The 19,829-nt window shown below is 40.7% G+C and overlaps 1 protein-coding gene across 4 annotated transcripts in view; it reads left to right on the forward strand.

Moving 5' to 3' along the window:
- The window catches only part of LOC116618460, a 34,358-nt gene that overhangs the window by 7,237 nt on the left and 7,292 nt on the right, over positions 1-19,829 (forward strand). The window contains exons 2-20 of one of the 4 annotated variants that reach the window (XM_048725499.1): positions 1,222-1,390; positions 1,710-1,859; positions 2,567-2,617; positions 2,887-3,014; positions 3,633-3,732; positions 3,827-3,968; positions 4,032-4,110; positions 7,369-7,473; positions 7,545-7,623; positions 7,783-7,836; positions 7,918-8,143; positions 8,235-8,400; positions 8,755-9,891; positions 10,846-11,027; positions 11,433-11,526; positions 12,996-13,138; positions 13,658-13,765; positions 14,551-14,626; positions 14,838-14,981. In XM_048725499.1, coding sequence (XP_048581456.1) covers positions 10,848-11,027; positions 11,433-11,526; positions 12,996-13,138; positions 13,658-13,765; positions 14,551-14,626; positions 14,838-14,981 — 745 coding nt within the window. In that variant the 5' untranslated portion in view covers positions 1,222-1,390; positions 1,710-1,859; positions 2,567-2,617; ... (9 more) ...; positions 8,755-9,891; positions 10,846-10,847. Of the gene's footprint in view, positions 1-1,221; positions 1,391-1,709; positions 1,860-2,566; positions 2,618-2,886; positions 3,015-3,632; positions 3,733-3,826; positions 3,969-4,031; positions 4,111-5,646; positions 5,758-7,368; positions 7,474-7,544; positions 7,624-7,782; positions 7,837-7,912; positions 8,144-8,234; positions 8,401-8,754; positions 9,892-10,845; positions 11,028-11,432; positions 11,527-12,995; positions 13,139-13,657; positions 13,766-14,550; positions 14,627-14,837; positions 14,982-19,829 lie in introns of those variants that run through there. The other 3 variants (XM_048725500.1, XM_048725498.1, XM_048725497.1) reach the window with 3 other exon arrangements.

Genomic DNA, 19,829 nt, shown 5'->3' on the forward strand with positions numbered 1-19,829 from the left:
GTATGTTTTGGTCTGTATCGGCATTTAAACTAAATAGCCTGAAAACTGTTTAAAGCTGCATCCACCTCTTTCCTCCACGCTAAAAGCCCGTCGCAAGTGATGTTTAAGCTTTGCATATCATCACTGGTTGGCGAATGATCTCTGTCAAGCTTTTCCGACATCTTCGCTCGAAGGACCTCGTGTTCCTTTACAAGATTGTGTAACTGAGCTTTCAAAGCGTCGTGTTCTTTTCTTAATTGTTTAGTATCTCCCATAATTTAACTTTGTATATATATAAACTTACTAATACTATTAAATAAGCTGACTGCAGCTCGCAGTTGCTTAGGAAAGCAAAAAAAAAAAAAAAAGCAGAAAAACACTGAGCTGCGGAAAACGCGTCCGCACTCTGTCTCTGTTCGCAGAATGACTAAGGCATCGTTCGCAGAATGATTAAGGCATCGCCTTGGTAAACTCTAGGTCGCTCTCCCTTGCCTCGTATCATATTTTTCTGGTTACAGGTCTGCAAACTTATCTAAATTCATTTATATTCGTATTATTTTTGATAAAAGGGAAAATATAGCTTATAGCGAAACAAATTTTAAATTGTTAATCTAATATTGACTTTGTTTACTTAATTCTGTGGATCGTCAATTTAAAAGAAAACTTATGCGACCAGCTTTATTGTTATACCAGATATTGAACTTTTGAAGAAACTGATATGAACGTTCGTTGCCAGTACTATTTTGTTATCTTAACTGGCCAGTTCGATTAATGACCTATTGCTCATGGTGATATTTTGAAAATATTAGAAGATAGAAAGATGGGACTGTCTTGAAAATTTTGAATCTAGAGGAGGACGGGCTTACTACCCAGATGAAAGTGTGTTAAAAACTAAAAAAAGCCGGTTAAAATCCGACTAATCTTGCAAAATTCGCAATTGAAGTTTTGTTAATTTAAGAACAAGAATTCATTATCGAAGTTCGGAAGTCTTCTACGAGAAAATAAAGATAACTATTCAGCAAAAAAAAGTAGCCCGTCACCTTAAACAATTTATTTATTCAAAAAGCAAATACTGTGATAATACTATGATAATAAGTGCGTAAGCTTCATTAAGGTGATCAAACTTACAATTGAAATTTAAAGTGATTGGGTAAACAATCGCTTTGCAATTAATAAGCGATTTTTTAAAACTACTGCAAACATCAAAACTCACAAAAACATTCATCATTTTCACTATTGCAGATTAGCAAACTCTCCTTGACAGCTGGTCCTTGCATGCCGACAAAGGAAAAACCCCATATAAGCGCCCCCTTGCTTGTTGTTCGTCATTCATCACGAACATCACCATCAATCATGGAGAGACTCGTGTTTCTACTCATTCTCTGCGCAGCGGCGTTTGCATCTATCGAAGGTAACATAAGCGTTTTGTTATTCACAGTTAAAGACTCCGTCACAAGGTTTTGGTAGGCCACGGTTAAGTAACACTAATCATCTTCCATTAGAAGAGAGATTTAATCTAGCCAGGTAAATATGACTTTAAGACTGGGCCACGGGAAACTCCATGCGCAAACTATAGGTGCACAATGGACGACGCAGGGCATTAATGTAGAATACTTTAAAAGCTAATGTAGAGCATAAGAAAACTCGCCGCCTCGGCGTCTGTGAAGTGTTTTTCCCTTAAAGAAAAAACAGACATCATCATTATCAATGTTTATGGTATTCTTGATCAGAAAACCGCGGTCTTGAAGAAGAAGAAGAATTGTTTGAAGGCGACATGAAGCTGACTGACGACCAGATGAACCAGTTAAACGCCCGTGCTGCAATTTTTACGAGAAAGTGGCCGGGGGGCGAGGTTGCTTATGAGTTGGACTCTTCCATCTGTAAGTATAAAAAACTAAGAGAAACCTAGCGGTGGATCAGATAGAGGACATAGGCTTTTAGAATTGCGGTTAATTTATTTCAAAGATTGATCCTTTTTTAAACACTGCACTTTTTATTGAATCTCTTTGGATGGAAATTGGCATAGCTAAGATTTTAGAGCAACGAGACCAGCGTTGAATAACCGCCCCCTCCCCATTTAGCACCCTCTCTCCAATAAGCGGCCCCTAAGACCCGAAAATTAAATAACTTATTACACTCTATTTCCGCGTCACTTTAATTTCGTGAATTTTAAGTGAGTACACAAAAAGCCTTTGGGGTGAAATATTACCCGTTTGATATACTTTATGGAAACACCTTGTCTATTTAGTCCTCTAATGTACATATAATACGGTAAGGGGTTGAGTTGGACAATTCTAAACTGTATTTATTGACAGGGTTACTTTGCTTCGTTCGAAACCTTGGTGTTACCTAAGGAAATATATGAGTGTATGCCCCACCAACCCTTTCTTCGAATCCCGGCCTCTATCAACTGAGCCCCAATACTGAAGGGAGATAGTACATGTGTTGGGGGGAGGGTTTTGGCATATAAACTGTTTACCTTACCCAGCTGATACGCATTTCATAGATAAGAATCACCTATTAAGATTGACCTACGCTTTTCTAATAACATTTAGCAATAAGTAATACAAATTGTATGTTTTTCTAGCGGCCCCCGTCACTCAACCTCCACCAAGCACACCGGCGCCACCAATCGAAAGTAAGTTTAGTTCAATCAGCAGCGTAGCCAGGAATTTTAACAGGGGCATTTTCTCCTGTATTTTAGATAATGTCTCGTACATCATACATCATACGGTATTTTTGGCTGCTAGAAGAGGGGGCCTAGACCATCTCCTGGGTACACCCCTGTCCCCCAACTCAAGGGAGAGTTTTTTTCAGTTTTTTTTTTTTTTAAATAAAGCTGTTATTTTGCAATTACCAATACAATTAAATGGTATAAAATCAATTCGGAAAATCTTGCTGCTTCAGAGTTTAGCTGTAACTTTGATCTCGACACGGCTTTATCAACCTGAAAACTGACAAGTTCGACTGGTCCAGATGGAGTGGAAGCACACCCTCAAGTGGTACCGGACCCAGCTCAGGAAATGGAGGAAAAGGTAGTTCAAACATTTCAGTTAAACATTCCTTTGCAAAAGAAAAAAATCGCTAGGAATCAATTAAATGAGCCGTTGTACGAATATGCAATTTATTATGGGCGCTGAAGTTCGATTAAATAGTAGATGGCAAGAGTATCCAGTCACTTCGTCCACAAACCGTCGTCCACAACCAACTCGTCCACAAATTGAGTCAACTCGTCCACTCAGTTAGACGTTTTTATATGAAACACTTATGCTACTAGACTACATTTTTGTGAAAACTATGTGTGGACGAATTGACTCTATTTTTGTGGACGAATTGACTCTATTTTTGTGGACGAATTGACTCTATTTTTGTGGACGAATTGACTCTATTTTTGTGGAAGAGTTGACTCTACCTGTGGAAGAGTTGACTCAATTTGTGGACGAGTTGGTTGTGGACGACACGGTTTGTGGACGAAGTGACTGTAAACCATGGCAAGTACTAAGTATTAGACGAGCTATGGAGATTCCGGAGATGCCTTCGTTATCAAAATTGTTCAATATGGTTATTGTGGAGGACCTGCAAGCAGTGTAATGATAACCCACCAATAACTTGAAACTTTGACATAGCTCAAAGACTGTTTCATTTTTTTAAAGGCAACTACATGTACATCGAGACATCCCATCCCAGATTACCCAATGACAACGCAAAGCTGGAAAAACCTGGCCTTAGCTTTGACGGAAATACCTGTGTTCGGTAAAGAACAACAATCAATCAACAATCAACAACAATTTTGAATAAATAGGACCTGCCTATTAGTTTTCATTTATTTGTGTGAATACTATTACAGGTTTTTCTACCACATGAACGGTACCAGCATGGGTAAGCTTGTCGTCAAGATTGGATCCAAGGTTGTCCTTACACTTGCCGGTAACAAAGGAAATGCCTGGAAGATGGCAAATATTGCAATCAAGGACGTCGGTGTATATCCTGTACGGTCAAAATACTTCTTTATCATTAAATTTGTCCAAATGTCAATTATGTTACATTTGTAGCTCGTGTTCGAGGGAATCAGAGGCAATGGCTGGTCCAGTGACATAGCAATTGATGACGTATCTGTGGAATCATGTGAAGGTAAAGACAACGAGCAATATAAATCAATGGCGATATGAATTTTCACATAAAGCCTTATATCCTAGCTGATAACGGCTGTGAAGGAGCCTCTGGCTCAGCATTTTTTTAGAGAGATTTGGGAAACCAACCAAACCCACCATAAACAGTTATGACCGAGGAAATTAAATTCCCTGTACTTTCCTTCATTACTTTGTTTTATCCGACCTCATTGTTCTTTATTGGAAATGCCGTTAAAAATAATTAAAGGGGAACTGCAAGCTAATTACAACCAGGTCTTATACTTAGATGTAAAAACAAAAAATACGCTTAACGTAGGTGTTTTCGCGCGGTTATAATTCGTTTTCGAGAAATTCGACGTTTCGCCGCCATCTTGGATGTTTTGCTCGTCAGCGCATAAGCTGTCAGCGGTCGCTTTTGTGACGTACAGTATGAACAAGGTGGCGTTTTGTTCCCGCCTTATGCAAATAATTTTTCTCATCGCGGGCGCGACTCTTCGAGTAACACTCGGACTACTCCCTGTAAACTTGCTGCGAGTTGTAATCACCGAGGTTTCAGCACATCAAACTCAGATACAAAGTCTGATGCTACTCCGTAGGACGCAGAACATCAATTAGGGGAAAACTGTTTAAAACAAGATCGAAAAAGTGTGAAAGAAGACCATGAAGTCAAACCCATTATGTGCGACTTCATGTAGTCAAACGACTGTTCGATAAGCTTACAACATAGAACTTATCGTTTAATCCGCCACAACTACCTGGATCTAAGTACTTTTCCAAGTACTAGAAAAACTGTAAGTGATATTTTGAAATATTTTGAAATACTGTTGTAAATAGAAGGCATTTAGCAAAGACTAAGTGTTTACATTCAGCTTTTTTAGCGAGGGAAATAGTCGATGAAGTAGATTTTTTTTAGATTATTTGTTGATTTTATTTATACTTATTGTATGCTAGCTCTTACTGCCGAACAGACCTTCTAATAAAATTGTGTAGATGAACTGCTAAAAGTTGTGAATTTGATTGTATACTTTAGTCTCAGTGAGTCTTTGCATTAAAAACTGTTGTAAAATGAGGGTCGTTCTTCGGGATTGAACAGAGTAGGAGAACTTGTATAAAGAACCTGAAGGATAACAGAATAAGTTACATGCTACACAATAATAAGACAAAAAAAATCTATCTGGGTATAGCAAGCATAATACAGTTTATATGTGGGCTATGTGTGCAGAATCAAAAACAACTCCTTTTTTTCTCGAATGGCTCCAATCTCTTGAAAATATTTCATAGTCTGGGAGAGTGTTGATACAATGAAATAATCAGTCATCAATTGTTTCGGAATTAAAATTGCTGTCTAGTTTATTAGATGATTTGGCCAAAAAAACTCTCAAAGTATACCAGATTCAATTCAATTCTTCAGTTCTGAAATACCAAACTCTACTAGAGACTATGATTAACATGCTAACTGGAATTAAAGCGCCAAATCATAAAAACAGGCTTATATTTACGGTAAAATTCTTGTAAAAACCAACCCTTTTTTTTTCAGTGCATTTCAAGTAATCATGCAGTAGAGAGCGTGCATGATGGTGTTCACCATTTGGTAAAATATGAACTATAACAAATTTGGAATCACCATAACAGCATCAAGACTTCCCTAGTAAGCCTCACTAGTCAGCTCCCGCGACAATTTTTCTTTGTTTAGAAGAGGGGTCTTAAAGGAAAATAGAAAGAGGGGGTTTAGAATGATAGAAATAGGGGTTTTATTTCAAAATCTCTGTCTCTAGCTTTTGGCACTTGGTGATTTTAGCCCCTAGTTAGCAGAGCTTTTACTGTGTTCACATAGTAGGTAGCACTAAGCAATAAGCTAATAAATGTTCATATAAAATAAGACAAGACAACTCCTCTCTATTTCCGCCATTTTATTGGTTCAACAAAAGAATGAATATAAGATTTCTGCTGAGCATTAGTGCATTTCCAAGGGAATAGCAGCCCCAATCCAACAACCACCTCCCCCTCATTGACACACTCCAGGCTACAGGCAAGGGGTACACTATACAAAATCATATAAAAACTTGTTCAGATATTGGCAATGTGTGGTGCCAACATGATTTTGTCCATAGAAAACTAGAAGGGTTGATCTTTTTGCCCAATCTATTAATGATTGATATTGATTGTGTTCAAGTAAAAGTCTAACACTGACTCATAACCCTAGGAGATCACTCCAAGCAATTTAGTGCTGTGTGAGATCCAGATATTTGCAATTTTATTGAAACAAGTCTGTTAGTATATTCCACATAGTCAAAATAATTGTAGATTCATATATATAGCACAGCTGCACAAACTTTTATTGTGGTACAGGTGTGAAGCATGAAGTTATTCTTTTTAGGTTCTTCATCAGTGCAATCCTTGCATTAAAACATTCTCATATACTGGTAACATTTGATTGGAATTTTATCATGCAGAGGTGGGGAATGCAGTCATCAACCACATTCCAGAAAATGATAAGCAGCACATCACATTGTGATGGAAATCGACGAAATTGATTGGCTATCAATTACTATCAGCTATACTCACTCAAATTTTTCCCGTTATCAATTGTTATCAATTTATGTCAAATCATCAATTGATTAGGCGCATTTCAGTTATAAATTACCATTGATTTATATCAATCAAATTGGCTTGATTTATCAATTGTATCAATTAGAAGTTGTTATCATTTTCTTATTTTTGTTTTCTTAATTTTGTTTATCAATTGTTATCATTTTTTTTATCAATTGGAATTTTGATTATCAATTGTTACCCTTTTTTCAATTGGAATTTTGATTATCAATTGTTATCATTTTCTATCAATTGGAATTTTTAATATCAATTGTTATCATTTTCTATCAATTAAATTCACCCGAATTTTGATTATCAATTGTTATCATTTTCTATCAATTAAATTCACCCGAATTTTGATTATCATCGGGGTAATGGCATCCAACTTCAAAGATGGAAGCTAGTGCAGGTTGAAGACGTTATACCGCTTCTCGACCAATCAAAAACGTTTAACCGACAGACTTAACGCTCGTAACGCTTATCATAGTAGATTAATATTATCCTGAGATCAGTGGCGGGTCCAGGAGAGGGGTAGGTCCAAAGACAGGTTTGCCGCCTGCATCAAATATGTATATATCTGATTTTTATTTAACCCAGCTAGCCAACAAACTTTTATGTGGCACATATGATTTTCTTTGGAACTTGAGTAAATTTGCTATTCCACTTACAGCTTTTACTATCACATGAATGGCAAAGATGTGAACAAGCTGTTGGTGAAGGTCGGTGATAACGCATGAAAAAGGCTGAGATCAGAGTGAAGGAGCAAGGTTCTATTGTAAGATGAGAGCTGTATCAATGCCGCTTTGTTTACCCAATGTTAAACTGATAGACTGTACTCTTTTACAGCTCGTGTTTGAAGGATTCAGAGGCGCAAACTGGCAGGGAGACATTGCCATCGATGACGTGTCTGTAATGTCCTGCGGAGGTAACGAACGCAACCCCGAAAGTACCCCCCCTGAATATGTACAGGTTATGGGCTTGAATATGTACAGGTTATGGGTCTGCGGATGTCAAAAGCCCTTTCTATGTTATATATAATCCGTAAATGAATGTTTTATCCATTCTGATTATATTATTTTGTTAGGAATTCAACCTACTGCAAGCCCACCAAAGCCCCCGACAGGAGCTCCCCCGCAGGGTAATACCATCATAATCATTTCTCGGTGATTAAAAAATGCCAAATGTATATCATTAATAAATGATATTTTAAAAAGTACAGCATTGCTGAATGGCAATTGTATTGCTTTCCCTGGAAGCTGTGGAATTCGCCCACACACCAGGATTGTTGGAGGAACCGCTGCCAAGCAAAACAGCTGGCCATGGCAGGCTCAACTCAGGACGACTTCCGGTTTACCCTACTGCGGCGGCTCCTTGATTCATCCACAGTGGATTCTGACGGCAACTCACTGCGTTAGCGGGAAATCGGCGTCATCCATTGTCATCAGGTTCATATTACAATTCATTTTTTCTTTCATTAGACTCTTTTTCAGTGCTTTACCTTTCATACTCAAAACGTTATTCCTGCTATAAATATAGAGAATTCTCACAAGACTCGGAGCCCATAAAAGAGGACCTCGAATGTCGGTACAGAGCAAGATATCAAAGTGTCAAAGGTGATCACTCACGCCAGCTACCACAAATTCACCTCCTACGCCCATGACATCGCGCTGCTTAAACTCGAGAAGCCAGCCACACTCAACAAGTAAGTAGGAAATAGAATTAATTTTGTGGACTCAAAAGTCGCACGTGAAAGTGCGTTCTGTCTAATAGATTTCAACCGCTTTCACCCAACAGTCACCTTGACACTGCCAATTCCGGTCAAGCAAAGGCGTTTTTCGATTGTAGAAATTTTTTGAGGTTTTGATTGTAGAAATAAAGTGCAGGTTAATTCCCGTATCTTTCTGGGTATGAAGACTATTTTCATTAATTTACCCCAATGTCACCCCGACCTGACCGCAGCCGAATTCGCATTCTAAAGTCTCTAATAATATTTTTTTGGGACACAGTGGAAAGTGTAATTATTTTGATCCTTATTTTTTCATGTATCATCTTTTAGGAATGTCAACTTGGTCTGTTTGCCCGATAATGTCCCCGCCCTATCTGACGGTACTCGCTGCTACATCACGGGATTGGGTCGTCTTGCTTCCGGTGGAGCCACTCCCGACATCCTTCAAGAAGCCATTCCGAAGAAGTCCCGGTTGTGAGCAAAGGTCGCTGTGACAAGGGTTATCCCGGCAAAATACATAGCTCTATGCTGTGCGCAGGTCTGGATAAGGGTTGAATAGATGCCTGCCAGGGGGATTCTGGAGGTCCGTTGGTGTGTGAGAGTGGAGGACGGTTCTACATCCACGGAGCCACCAGCTGGGGATATGGCTGCGCAAGGCCTGGGAAGTACGGGGTCTATGCGCATGCCAAGAACTTTATCGGATTGGTCAGGTCTGAGATGGCCAAGAATTAAGAAACGTTGATTCAACAAAGTCAACAAATTTTACAACATGAAACTTAAATCAAGTATAATTTCATACGCAGATGTCACGTCTGATTCAGCAATAAAATAGTCATTGAACTCATCAATGAAGTATGTACTTCTTTTATCAAATTCTCAAATTATTACAAAAAACTCAATCAATTTTCAAGTAGAAAGAGTCCCCCCCCCCCTTCTGGACGACCATCTTGCCTCACATATCTACGTCTTCGAAGTATATCACCTTGTTTTCAATCATCATCAAAAGCCAAAAAAGGCCAATGACATTTGACAATGGCGTGATAATAATATTTAGGCAAACTTCTAAATTTCCAGACAATTACTTTTTTTGAGGATTTGGCAACTTTTAGCCTTGGTAATGGTAGAACTATAAAATATTGCTTGGAGAACTACAACGCTGGTATAGTTGATAAAGGCTTAATGGTCGAGTAGTTCTCTCATCCCTTAGGGATGTCTATTGAATCAAGTGTTCCACCAGAATGCCCAGACCAATGCTAGTACTCTAAGCCTGCCTGAATCTGCATAGTTTATATCGCTACTTGCATAAATGATCGTTCCTTCTGATAGAACACGAAAGTCAGGAAAGCAAATATGTTTGCTCGGATGTGAGGAAAAAAAAACTATTCTATGGAGTTTTCTAAAGTGCACTTTGGTATTTTTATTGGAAGATGAAAACGTAATTTGGATGTCCTTTCCATAAATTGTTGGGTGAGTTGACTCTATTAAATATAATAGTCTTCATTGTTACGTGGTGTTCAAACTCACAGGAATCATATCAGAACGCTAAAATTGATAGAAAAACGAAGCTTACTTAGTGTTTGTTTTGTTGGAGGTTAGTCTGATAAACTTCGCTTAAAGTCCATTTTAGGAATTTATCATCAATCGGATTACAGGCGATAATTTGTCATCACGCACTAACAATTATCCGAATTCAAAGACATAAGATACTCAAGGAAAATCATGAGAAACGTACTACCACAAAACACATCAATTCACTAACCAATTTCTTTAAAATAGATACTAAGCAGGAATGCTGGATTAGGGGAGTTTATTTGTTTTGATTGTTTTATATTAATAAACAAGTTGCAATACAGTGATATAGACACATATTTTCAACCTTTCAAAAATTAATCAATGAACAATTTGGTTGAGTGTCGGCAACTTCTCTCTCCCCCTATATTTCACACTAGACTTTATCGTACCTGAACTCCCTGATCGTACCTACTTCACTACGGGATTGAGCGTATTATTTACACTATCATCATGTTTCTGGCTCTCGTTACAATGTCATACCCATACCAGCATGTTCTGTCTTGTTTAATAGGCAGAGAAGGTCTATCTGTGTTTCAATTGTGTTAATGGCTCACTGTAACAATGGCTTACCATCTAACCGGTTTGCTCCTTCTCGTAGACATGGATGGGTTATTTGACTTTACCTGTACGGGTTAGGGTGTGTGGCTCATCCCTTTGTGTCCCTAGTCTCTAACCACGTATTACCATCTAAGAACCGTTCTGCTCCTTCTCGTTGACATGGCTGTTTTTTTTTTTTTTTTTTTTTTTTTTTTTACTTAACCCGTACGGGTTAGAGCGAGTGGCTCACCCCTCTGTGTTTCTGGTCTGCAACCATGTTTTACCACCTAACCGTCCTCTTTCTTCTCGTAGACATGGCAGGGCTATTTGACTTTAGCCGTACAGGCTGGAGCGTGTGGTTCACCTACTTCATCGTGTTGATAATGATCGCCATCACGGGGTTCTTTATCCTTGCCTCCATCATCCTCACCATCAAAAGGTTTTGCCAGGGGCTGAAACAAGAAGGAGAAGCCTTCGATGCTCTGCCTGAAGAGGTGCGTTGACAATTGTCTAAGGCAAGGGTGGATTGGAGAGGGGAACCGGGGAACTATATATTCTATAGTTAAAAACGAGGTTGACCCCATATGAAGGGGGGAGGGGGGCAGAATTGGTGCAAGGGATAGAGTATTCTTTTTCGCTGCTAATGTGACCTTAATTGTCTCTAAAGCCTTGTGTTTAGCCTTCTGTTCAGGGGGGATGGGCTTGGTTGGTTGCAGATTCACTCTAATCTTCGCCTATCTTTATGATTTACACGACAGAATCAAAATGGTGCTGCTGAAGGGACTATAAATGAGTTTAAAAAAGTGACGGCAAATTGAGGAGATATGTGGAGGGGGTGGAAGAAAGGATTTTGACAAATTAACGAATACAAAAAATGGTAGACTAAATTTTTTTTTTAGGGAGATGAAGCAGATGGCGGCTTCAAATCGTTCTTACAATTCCTTCAAAGAGATAAAGACTACGAGTTGGTGACAGTCACCAAAGGGGTTATGGGTAAGGGTAGTTATACCTTCAAGAATTGGAAAGAAAATTCCGGAAATTGCGCCAAAATTCCTGAGAATCCAGCATCCTTATGTGGTTGATGATTAATGAAAAATAAATAGGGAAAGTCTACTCTCATTGCAGCTGGAATGTTGAACTATGAGAGCGCAGATTCAGACGTGGTCGAGTTATGAGCTTAGGAAGGCGCATCAGGCAGCAGCCATACATGGCTGACCACAGATCAGCACAGCTTAGGTCGGAATTGTTGGTTTTGTTGGAGGAGGAAAACCCACAAAAAAACCCTTGGAGCAAAGGCTAGACAACCAACTCAACATGTTTGGAACCGGGAATCGAACCCGGAACCCAGTGGTGAGAGGCACAGACACAACAGAGCGACGCTCTGCCAACTGCGCCACATAGGCTTACAAAGAATAAATCGTATAGGTAATTTTCCGCGCATGAGGAAGCTTGTCACGGGGAGCAAGATAGATTATAAAACTTTAATGAGGATTCAAATTCGGCCATATTCCCCTTTTCAACGTCAAAGTAGTAATTTGACCGTAATTTCAACGTCAAAGTAGTTATCACTTCACGTAAGACTATCCCTAGATCATCTTAATCACATCTCTACACTAGCGAAGACCTCTACACTAGCGAAGAAAGCGGAGACATGACATGCTTACTGAGCTTGCATAGATTAGTGTGGGGGAGACGCAAGCACCCGGGGGGGGGGGGGGGGGGGGAGGGGGGACTCTCCAGGAAAGTATACGGGGATGCTCTTTTATAGGGAATAAAATTCTTACCAACTGCTATCTTTTAGGGTTGTTAGGATTTTCCCAATTCTGCTATCTCTTAGGGGTGTTAGTATTTTCCCAATTCTGCTATCTTTTAGGGGTGTTAGGATTTTCCCAATTCTGCTATCTTTTAGGGGTGTTAGGATTTTCCCAATTCTGCTATCTCTTACGCGTGTTAGGATTTTCCCAATTCTGCTATCTTTTAGGGGTGTTAGGATTTTCCCAATTCTGCTATCTTTTAGTGGTTTTCACGCCCGGGGAGGAGGATTTTACCAATTCTGCTATCTTTTAGGGTGTCTCACGCTAAATGGTGGCCCAATCGCTCGAAACGTATTTTACAATAAACCACAAGTCGGCTTTATCAGTAACATAACAATACAGGATCCGTCAGCCAATTAAAACGGGCATTGTTTTCTTTAATGCAATCTTTTACGGTTAAAAATTTCTTCGACCACACCCAATGTGCTATCTCTTAGGGCTAAGAACCATTGTTGACCACGCCCTTAGTGCTATCCCAAAGGGTTAAAATTGGTTTTGCTGTCGAGCAGCCCAGTCTGTTTTTCTCAAAAGTCCCCCCATCCCCCACCTGTACGTAAGCTTACTTCTCCGCTACCTTCCCATTTTATGTTTTCTTTGCTTATAAAGATCTAGCGGTTTTACTGAAGTGCCCTATTTTTCATCATGTAGGGAATTACTCCCACATAGGGGTACGGCTGGAAGGAGGTCTTGATAATCCCTCACTTCACGGTGATCCAGGAATATTCGTCCAAGCTGTCAAAAAAGACAGTCCTGCATACGGAAAACTGTATCCCGGAGACAGGATTCTATCGGTAAGATTTAAGTGAGCTGGAAAAGTCCGATAAACGCACGCAGACAAAAATATAAACTTTACATAAAAAAAACATATATAAAAATATACAAAAAGCGACATCAAAATGAGAAGTGCTTTGGGGAGAAAACAACGGACAAATCCGGTGGCGGAAATATATATATCGAGCAGAAAAGTTAATTGATCAACCTCGACCCTTATAGAGTCTGTAGTAGTTTGACCCAGAAATATTTTGTTTACTTAAAGCATATTCTTTTCACGCATGGTATAAAGGTTCCCCCTGAAGCGGTCTATTCCTATGAAGCAGCCTGATTTTAAATATGCTTATTATTGTGCCCCATGAGCTCCCCCTCTTCACAGACATTTTTTACTTGACAAGTTTTACTTGACAAGTCTAGTCGTTCGTCTAGGCCTCAAGTAAAACTTGCCAAGTAAAAAAGCAATAACTCTAGCTTTTGAACGTGAAAGTGAACTTTGTCAGGTAAAAACTTGTGTGACAAATATTGGCGTTTGCTGTTAGGTTAACGGTGAGCGCGTGACACGGGTGCCACGTAAGTACGTGGAGGTAATGATCAAGATGGCGGAAGGAGTGGTGAGGTTTTACGTCAAGAGAGCGCCAAAACGACAGGTAACTCTAATTTGCTGTTTTTGTTCCTAGGTAGAAAACAATTGTTTTTTTTTTTTGTTTGTTTCTTTTACGCACGGGGGCGACATTTTGATTTGCCTATTATAACGCTTTTTACGCGACGAGTGGGTACGGAAATAGCACTTTTTAAACAAGGACCAGCACTAGAAAATGGCTTAGCTCCGCCCTCTTTTAAACTTCAATGACAACACGCCGTAACATTGCGTCGGTAGTGAAACTTTTTAGTTGTGTTATCGTTAATAATGTGAACTAATTTTTTCTGCACATTCCTGCTCTTTTGGTGGGTTATTCATTGTTAGTAGCAAAGAGAAAATAAACCGAGCAAACGAGAAGCGCTTCAAAAGTTGTGTTTAGGTTTCGCTCCTCGCGGGCAAACAAGACACGCTTGACTGAACTCCGGAGCTCCGCACCGCGTAGTAGTCTACTGACAACTGAGCCTTTCGTGGACCTGGTCCAGGCCCTTCTATAGTGCGGGTCCTTGTATAAGCGGGGAACGTATATTTTACGCTCGTGGGCGACATCTTTATTTGCCCTGTATAGTGTACATTGCTTACACATTTGTTGTAGCCCATGTCAGGTTTTTTCGTCTCTTCAATTTCTGAGATCCATTATGTTTCTCAATTAAAAAAAATATTTCACCAAAATTAACTTTTCATAATTTACCCACTAACCGTTAAATAATACAATAATATGTATATTGATGGCAGATCAACCTGTTATTAAGGTAACAGCATGACTATAGTTTGAACTATTTTTTTTAATTGTAGAAACGCGTCTACAAAGCAATGGACGAGTATAATGCAGACGTGCGCAAAGGAGTCTTTACAAAGCAACAGTTTGAAGGTGAAAATATGAAGTAATAATATCTGCTGTTATCAATAGAGTCAACAGAGACGTTTATGTGTTGACTAAAGCTCATGATATACTCTGATTTGACATAAGGATATTTATTTCTTTTAGGGTTGTAATGCCAAATTCCAACAGCTCAGAAAAACATATGGTATCTTTTTGTTCTCTATTATTCTCTAATCAAACTGTCGGTCACATTTTCTAGAAATCGAGGATGCATTCTCAGTGTTTGATCCCGATTGCAAGGGGCGCGTCAAGACGATGGACTGTGTACCTCTAGTGCGCTCACTTGGGTACAACCTGCACGAAGCTGAGATCTGGGTCTATATGAACGAGCTCGGATATACAGGTAATGGGGGAAGTGTACAGGTGATTGGGGGTACAGGCAATGTAAGGGGGACAGATGGATGGAGGGAGTATACAGGTGATGGGGGAAAGAACATGTGATTGTAGGGATGAAATACAGCTGTTGAAAGGGAGAGTATACAGGTGATGGGGGGAATGGACAGGCGATTGTAAGGGGTTACCGGTAATGTCAAGAGTTACAGATGGTTAGGGGGGAGTGTACAGGTGATGGGAGGGGTAGTGTACTGGTGATGGGTGGGGAAGTGTACAGGTTATTAGAGGTGGGGTCAACAGGTGATTGGAGGGGGATAGACAAGTGATGGGAGGGGGAGTGTACAAATGATGAAAGGGGGAAATGTACAGATGATTGTAAGTGGGTACCAGTAATGTAAAGGTTTACAGATGGTTAGGGGGGGCGGGAGTGACAGGTGATGAAAGGGGGAGTGTGCTGGTGATTGGAGGGGGGTGTAGAAGTGTTGGAAGGTGAGTGAGTCAGGTGATGGGAGGAGGGGTGTTGGGGTGATGAGAGGTGGAGCATACAGGTTATTAGAGGTGGGGTATACAGGTTATTGGAGGTGGGGTATACAGGTTATTGGAGGTAGGGTACACAGGTTATTAGAGGTGGGGTACACAGGCTATTGGAGGTGGGGTAGACAGGTTATTGGAGGTGGGGTATACAGGTTATTAGAGGTGGGGTATACAGGTTATTAGAGGTGGGGTATACAGGTTATTAGAGGTGGGGTATACAGGTTATTAGAGGTGGGGTATACAGGTTATTGGAGGTGGGGTACACAGGTTATTGGAGGTGGGGTACACAGGTTATTGGAGGTGGGGTATACAAGTTATTGGAGGTGGGGTATACAAATTATTGGAGGTGGGGTATACAAGTTATTGGAGGTGGGGCATACAGGTTATTAGAGGTGGGGTATACAGGTTATTAGAGGTGGGGTATACAGGTTATTGGAGGTGGGGTATACATGTTTTTGGAGGTAGGGTACACAGGTTATTAGAGGTGGGGTAGACAGGTTATTGGAGGTGGGGTAGACAGGTTATTGGAGGTGGGGTATACAGGTTATTAGAGGTGGGGTATACAGGTTATTAGAGGTGGGGTATACAGGTTATTAGAGGTGGGGTATACAGGTTATTAGAGGTGGGGTATACAGGTTATTGGAGGTGGGGTATACAGGTTATTGGAGGTAGGGTACACAGGTTATTAGAGGTGGGGTACACAGGTTATTGGAGGTGGGGTATACAGGTTATTGGAGGTGGGGTATACAGGTTATTAGAGGTGGGGTATACAGGTTATTAGAGGTGGAGTATACAGGTTATTGGAGGTGGGGTATACAAGTTATTGGAGGTGGGGTATACAAGTTATTGGAGGTGGGGCATACAGGTTATTAGAGGTGGGGTATACAGGTTATTAGAGGTGGGGTATACAGATTATTGGAGGTGGGGTATACAGATTATTGGAGGTGGGGTATACAGGTTATTAGAGTTGGGGTATACAGGTTATTAGAGGTGGGGTATACAGGTTATTAGAGGTGGGGTACACAGGTTATTAGAGGTGGGGTACACAGGTTATTAGAGGTTGGGTATACAGGTTATTAGAGGTGGGGTACACAGGTTATTGGAGGTGGGGTATACAGGTTATTAGAGGTGGGGTATACAGGTTATTAGAGGTGGGGTATACAGGTTTTAGAGGTGGGGTATACAGGTTTTAGAGGTGGGGTTTACAGGTTATTAGAGGTGGGGTAGACAGGTTATTAGAGGTGGGGTATATAGGTTATTAGAGGTGGGGTATACAGGTTATTAGAGGTGGGGTATACAGGTTATTGGAGGTGGGGTATACAGATTATTGGAGGTGGGGTATACAGGTTATTAGAGTTGGGGTATACAGGTTATTAGAGGTGGGGTATACAGGTTATTAGAGGTGGGGTATACAGGTTATTAGAGGTGGGGTATACAGGTTATTAGAGGTGGGGTTTACAGGTTATTAGAGGTGGGGTATACAGGTTATTAGAGGTGGGGTTTACAGGTTATTAGAGGTGGGGCATACAGGTTATTAGAGGTGGGGTTTACAGGTTATTAGAGGTGGGGTTTACAGGTTATTAGAGGTGGGGCATACAGGTTATTAGAGGTGGGGTATACAGGTTTTAGAGGTGGGGTTTACAGGTTATTAGAGGTGGGGTAGACAGGTTATTAGAGGTGGGGTATATAGGTTATTAGAGTTGGGGTATACAGGTTATTAGAGGTGGGGTATACAGGTTATTAGAGGTGGGGTATACAGGTTATTAGAGGTGGGGTAGACAGGTTATTAGAGGTGGGGTATACAGGTTATTAGAGGTGGGGTATACAGGTTATTAGAGGTGGGGTATACAGGTTATTAGAGGTGGGGTTTACAGGTTATTAGAGGTGGGGTTTACAGGTTATTAGAGGTGGGGTACACAGGTTATTAGAGGTGGGGTATACAGGTTATTAGAGGTGGGGTTTACAGGTTATTAGAGGTGGGGTATACAGGTTATTAGAGGTGGGGTATACAGGTTATTAGAGGTGGGGCATACAGGTTATTAGAGGTGGGGTATACAGGTTATTAGAGGTGGGGTATACAGGTTATTAGAGGTGGGGCATACAGGTTATTAGAGGTGGGGTATACAGGTTATTAGAGGTGGGGTATACAGGTTATTAGAGGTGGGGTATACAGGTTATTAGAGGTGGGGTATACAGGTTATTAGAGGTGGGGCATACAGGTTATTAGAGGTGGGGTATACAGGTTATTAGAGGTGGGGTTTACAGGTTATTAGAGGTGGGGTATACAGATTATTGGAGGTGGGGTATACAGGTTATTAGAGGTGGGGTATACAGGTTATTAGAGGTGGGGTATACAGGTTATTAGAGGTGGGGTATACAGGTTATTAGAGGTGGGGTTTACAGGTTATTAGAGGTGGGGTTTACAGGTTATTAGAGGTGGGGTTTACAGGTTATTAGAGGTGGGGTATACAGGTTATTAGAGGTGGGGTATACAGGTTATTGGAGGTGGGGTATACAGGTTATTAGAGGTGGGGTATACAGGTTATTAGAGGTGGGGCATACAGGTTATTAGAGGTGGGGTTTACAGGTTATTAGAGGTGGGGTAGACAGGTTATTAGAGGTGGGGTATACAGGTTATTAGAGGTGGGGTATACAGGTTATTAGAGGTGGGGTATACAGGTTATTAGAGGTGGGGCATACAGGTTATTAGAGGTGGGGTATACAGGTTATTAGAGGTGGGGTATACAGGTTATTAGAGGTGGGGTATACAGGTTATTAGAGGTGGGGTATACAGGTTATTAGAGGTGGGGCATACAGGTTATTAGAGGTGGGGTTTACAGGTTATTAGAGGTGGGGTATACAGGTTATTAGAGGTGGGGTTTACAGGTTATTAGAGGTGGGGTTTACAGGTTATTAGAGGTGGGGTTTACAGGTTATTAGAGGTGGGGTATACAGGTTATTAGAGGTGGGGTATACAGGTTATTGGAGGTGGGGTATACAGGTTATTAGAGGTGGGGTATACAGGTTATTAGAGGTGGGGCATACAGGTTATTAGAGGTGGGGTTTACAGGTTATTAGAGGTGGGGTTTACAGGTTATTAGAGGTGGGGTAGACAGGTTATTGGAGGTGGGGTATACATGTTTTTGGAGGTAGGGTACACAGGTTATTAGAGGTGGGGTATACAGGTTATTAGAGGTGGGGTATACAGGTTATTAGAGGTGGGGTATACAGGTTATTAGAGGTTGGGTATACAGGTTATTAGAGGTTGGGTATACAGGTTATTAGAGGTGGGGTATACAGGTTATTAGAGGTGGGGTATACAGGTTATTAGAGGTGGGGTATACAAGTTATTAGAGTTGGGGTATACAGGTTATTGGAGGTGGGGTACACAGGTTATTAGAGGTGGGGTTTACAGGTTATTAGAGGTGGGGTATACAAGTTATTAGAGTTGGGGTATACAGGTTATTGGAGGTGGGGTATACAAGTTATTAGAGTTGGGGTATACAGGTTATTAGAGGTGGGGTTTACAGGTTATTAGAGGTGGGGTATACAGGTTATTAGAGGTGGGGTTTACAGGTTATTAGAGGTGGGGTATACAAGTTATTAGAGGTGGGGTACACAGGTTATTAGAGGTGGGGCTTACAGGTTATTAGAGGTGGGGTAGACAGATTATTGGAGGTGGGGTTTACAGGTTATTAGAGGTGGGGTAGACAGGTTATTAGAGGTGGGGTATATAGGTTATTAGAGGTGGGGTATACAGGTTATTAGAGGTGGGGTATACAGGTTATTGGAGGTGGGGTATACAGATTATTAGAGGTTGGGTATACAGGTTATTAGAGGTTGGGTATACAGGTTATTAGAGGTGGGGTATACAGGTTATTAGAGGTGGGGTATACAGGTTATTAGAGGTGGGGTATACAGGTTATTAGAGGTGGGGTATACAGGTTATTGGAGGTGGGGTACACAGGTTATTAGAGGTGGGGTATACAGGTTATTAGAGGTGGGGTTTACAGGTTATTAGAGGTGGGGTTTACAGGTTATTAGAGGTGGGGTATACAGGTTATTAGAGGTTGGGTATACAGGTTATTAGAGGTTGGGTATACAGGTTATTAGAGGTTGGGTATACAGGTTATTAGAGGTGGGGTATACAGGTTATTAGAGGTGGGGTTTACAGGTTATTAGAGGTGGGGTATACAGATTATTAGAGGTTGGGTATACAGGTTATTAGAGGTTGGGTATACAGGTTATTAGAGGTGGGGTATACAGGTTATTAGAGGTGGGGTATACAGGTTATTAGAGGTGGGGTATACAGGTTATTAGAGGT

The sequence above is a fragment of the Nematostella vectensis genome, chromosome 3, assembly GCF_932526225.1.
Source record: "Nematostella vectensis chromosome 3, jaNemVect1.1, whole genome shotgun sequence".
NCBI lineage: Eukaryota > Metazoa > Cnidaria > Anthozoa > Actiniaria > Edwardsiidae > Nematostella > Nematostella vectensis.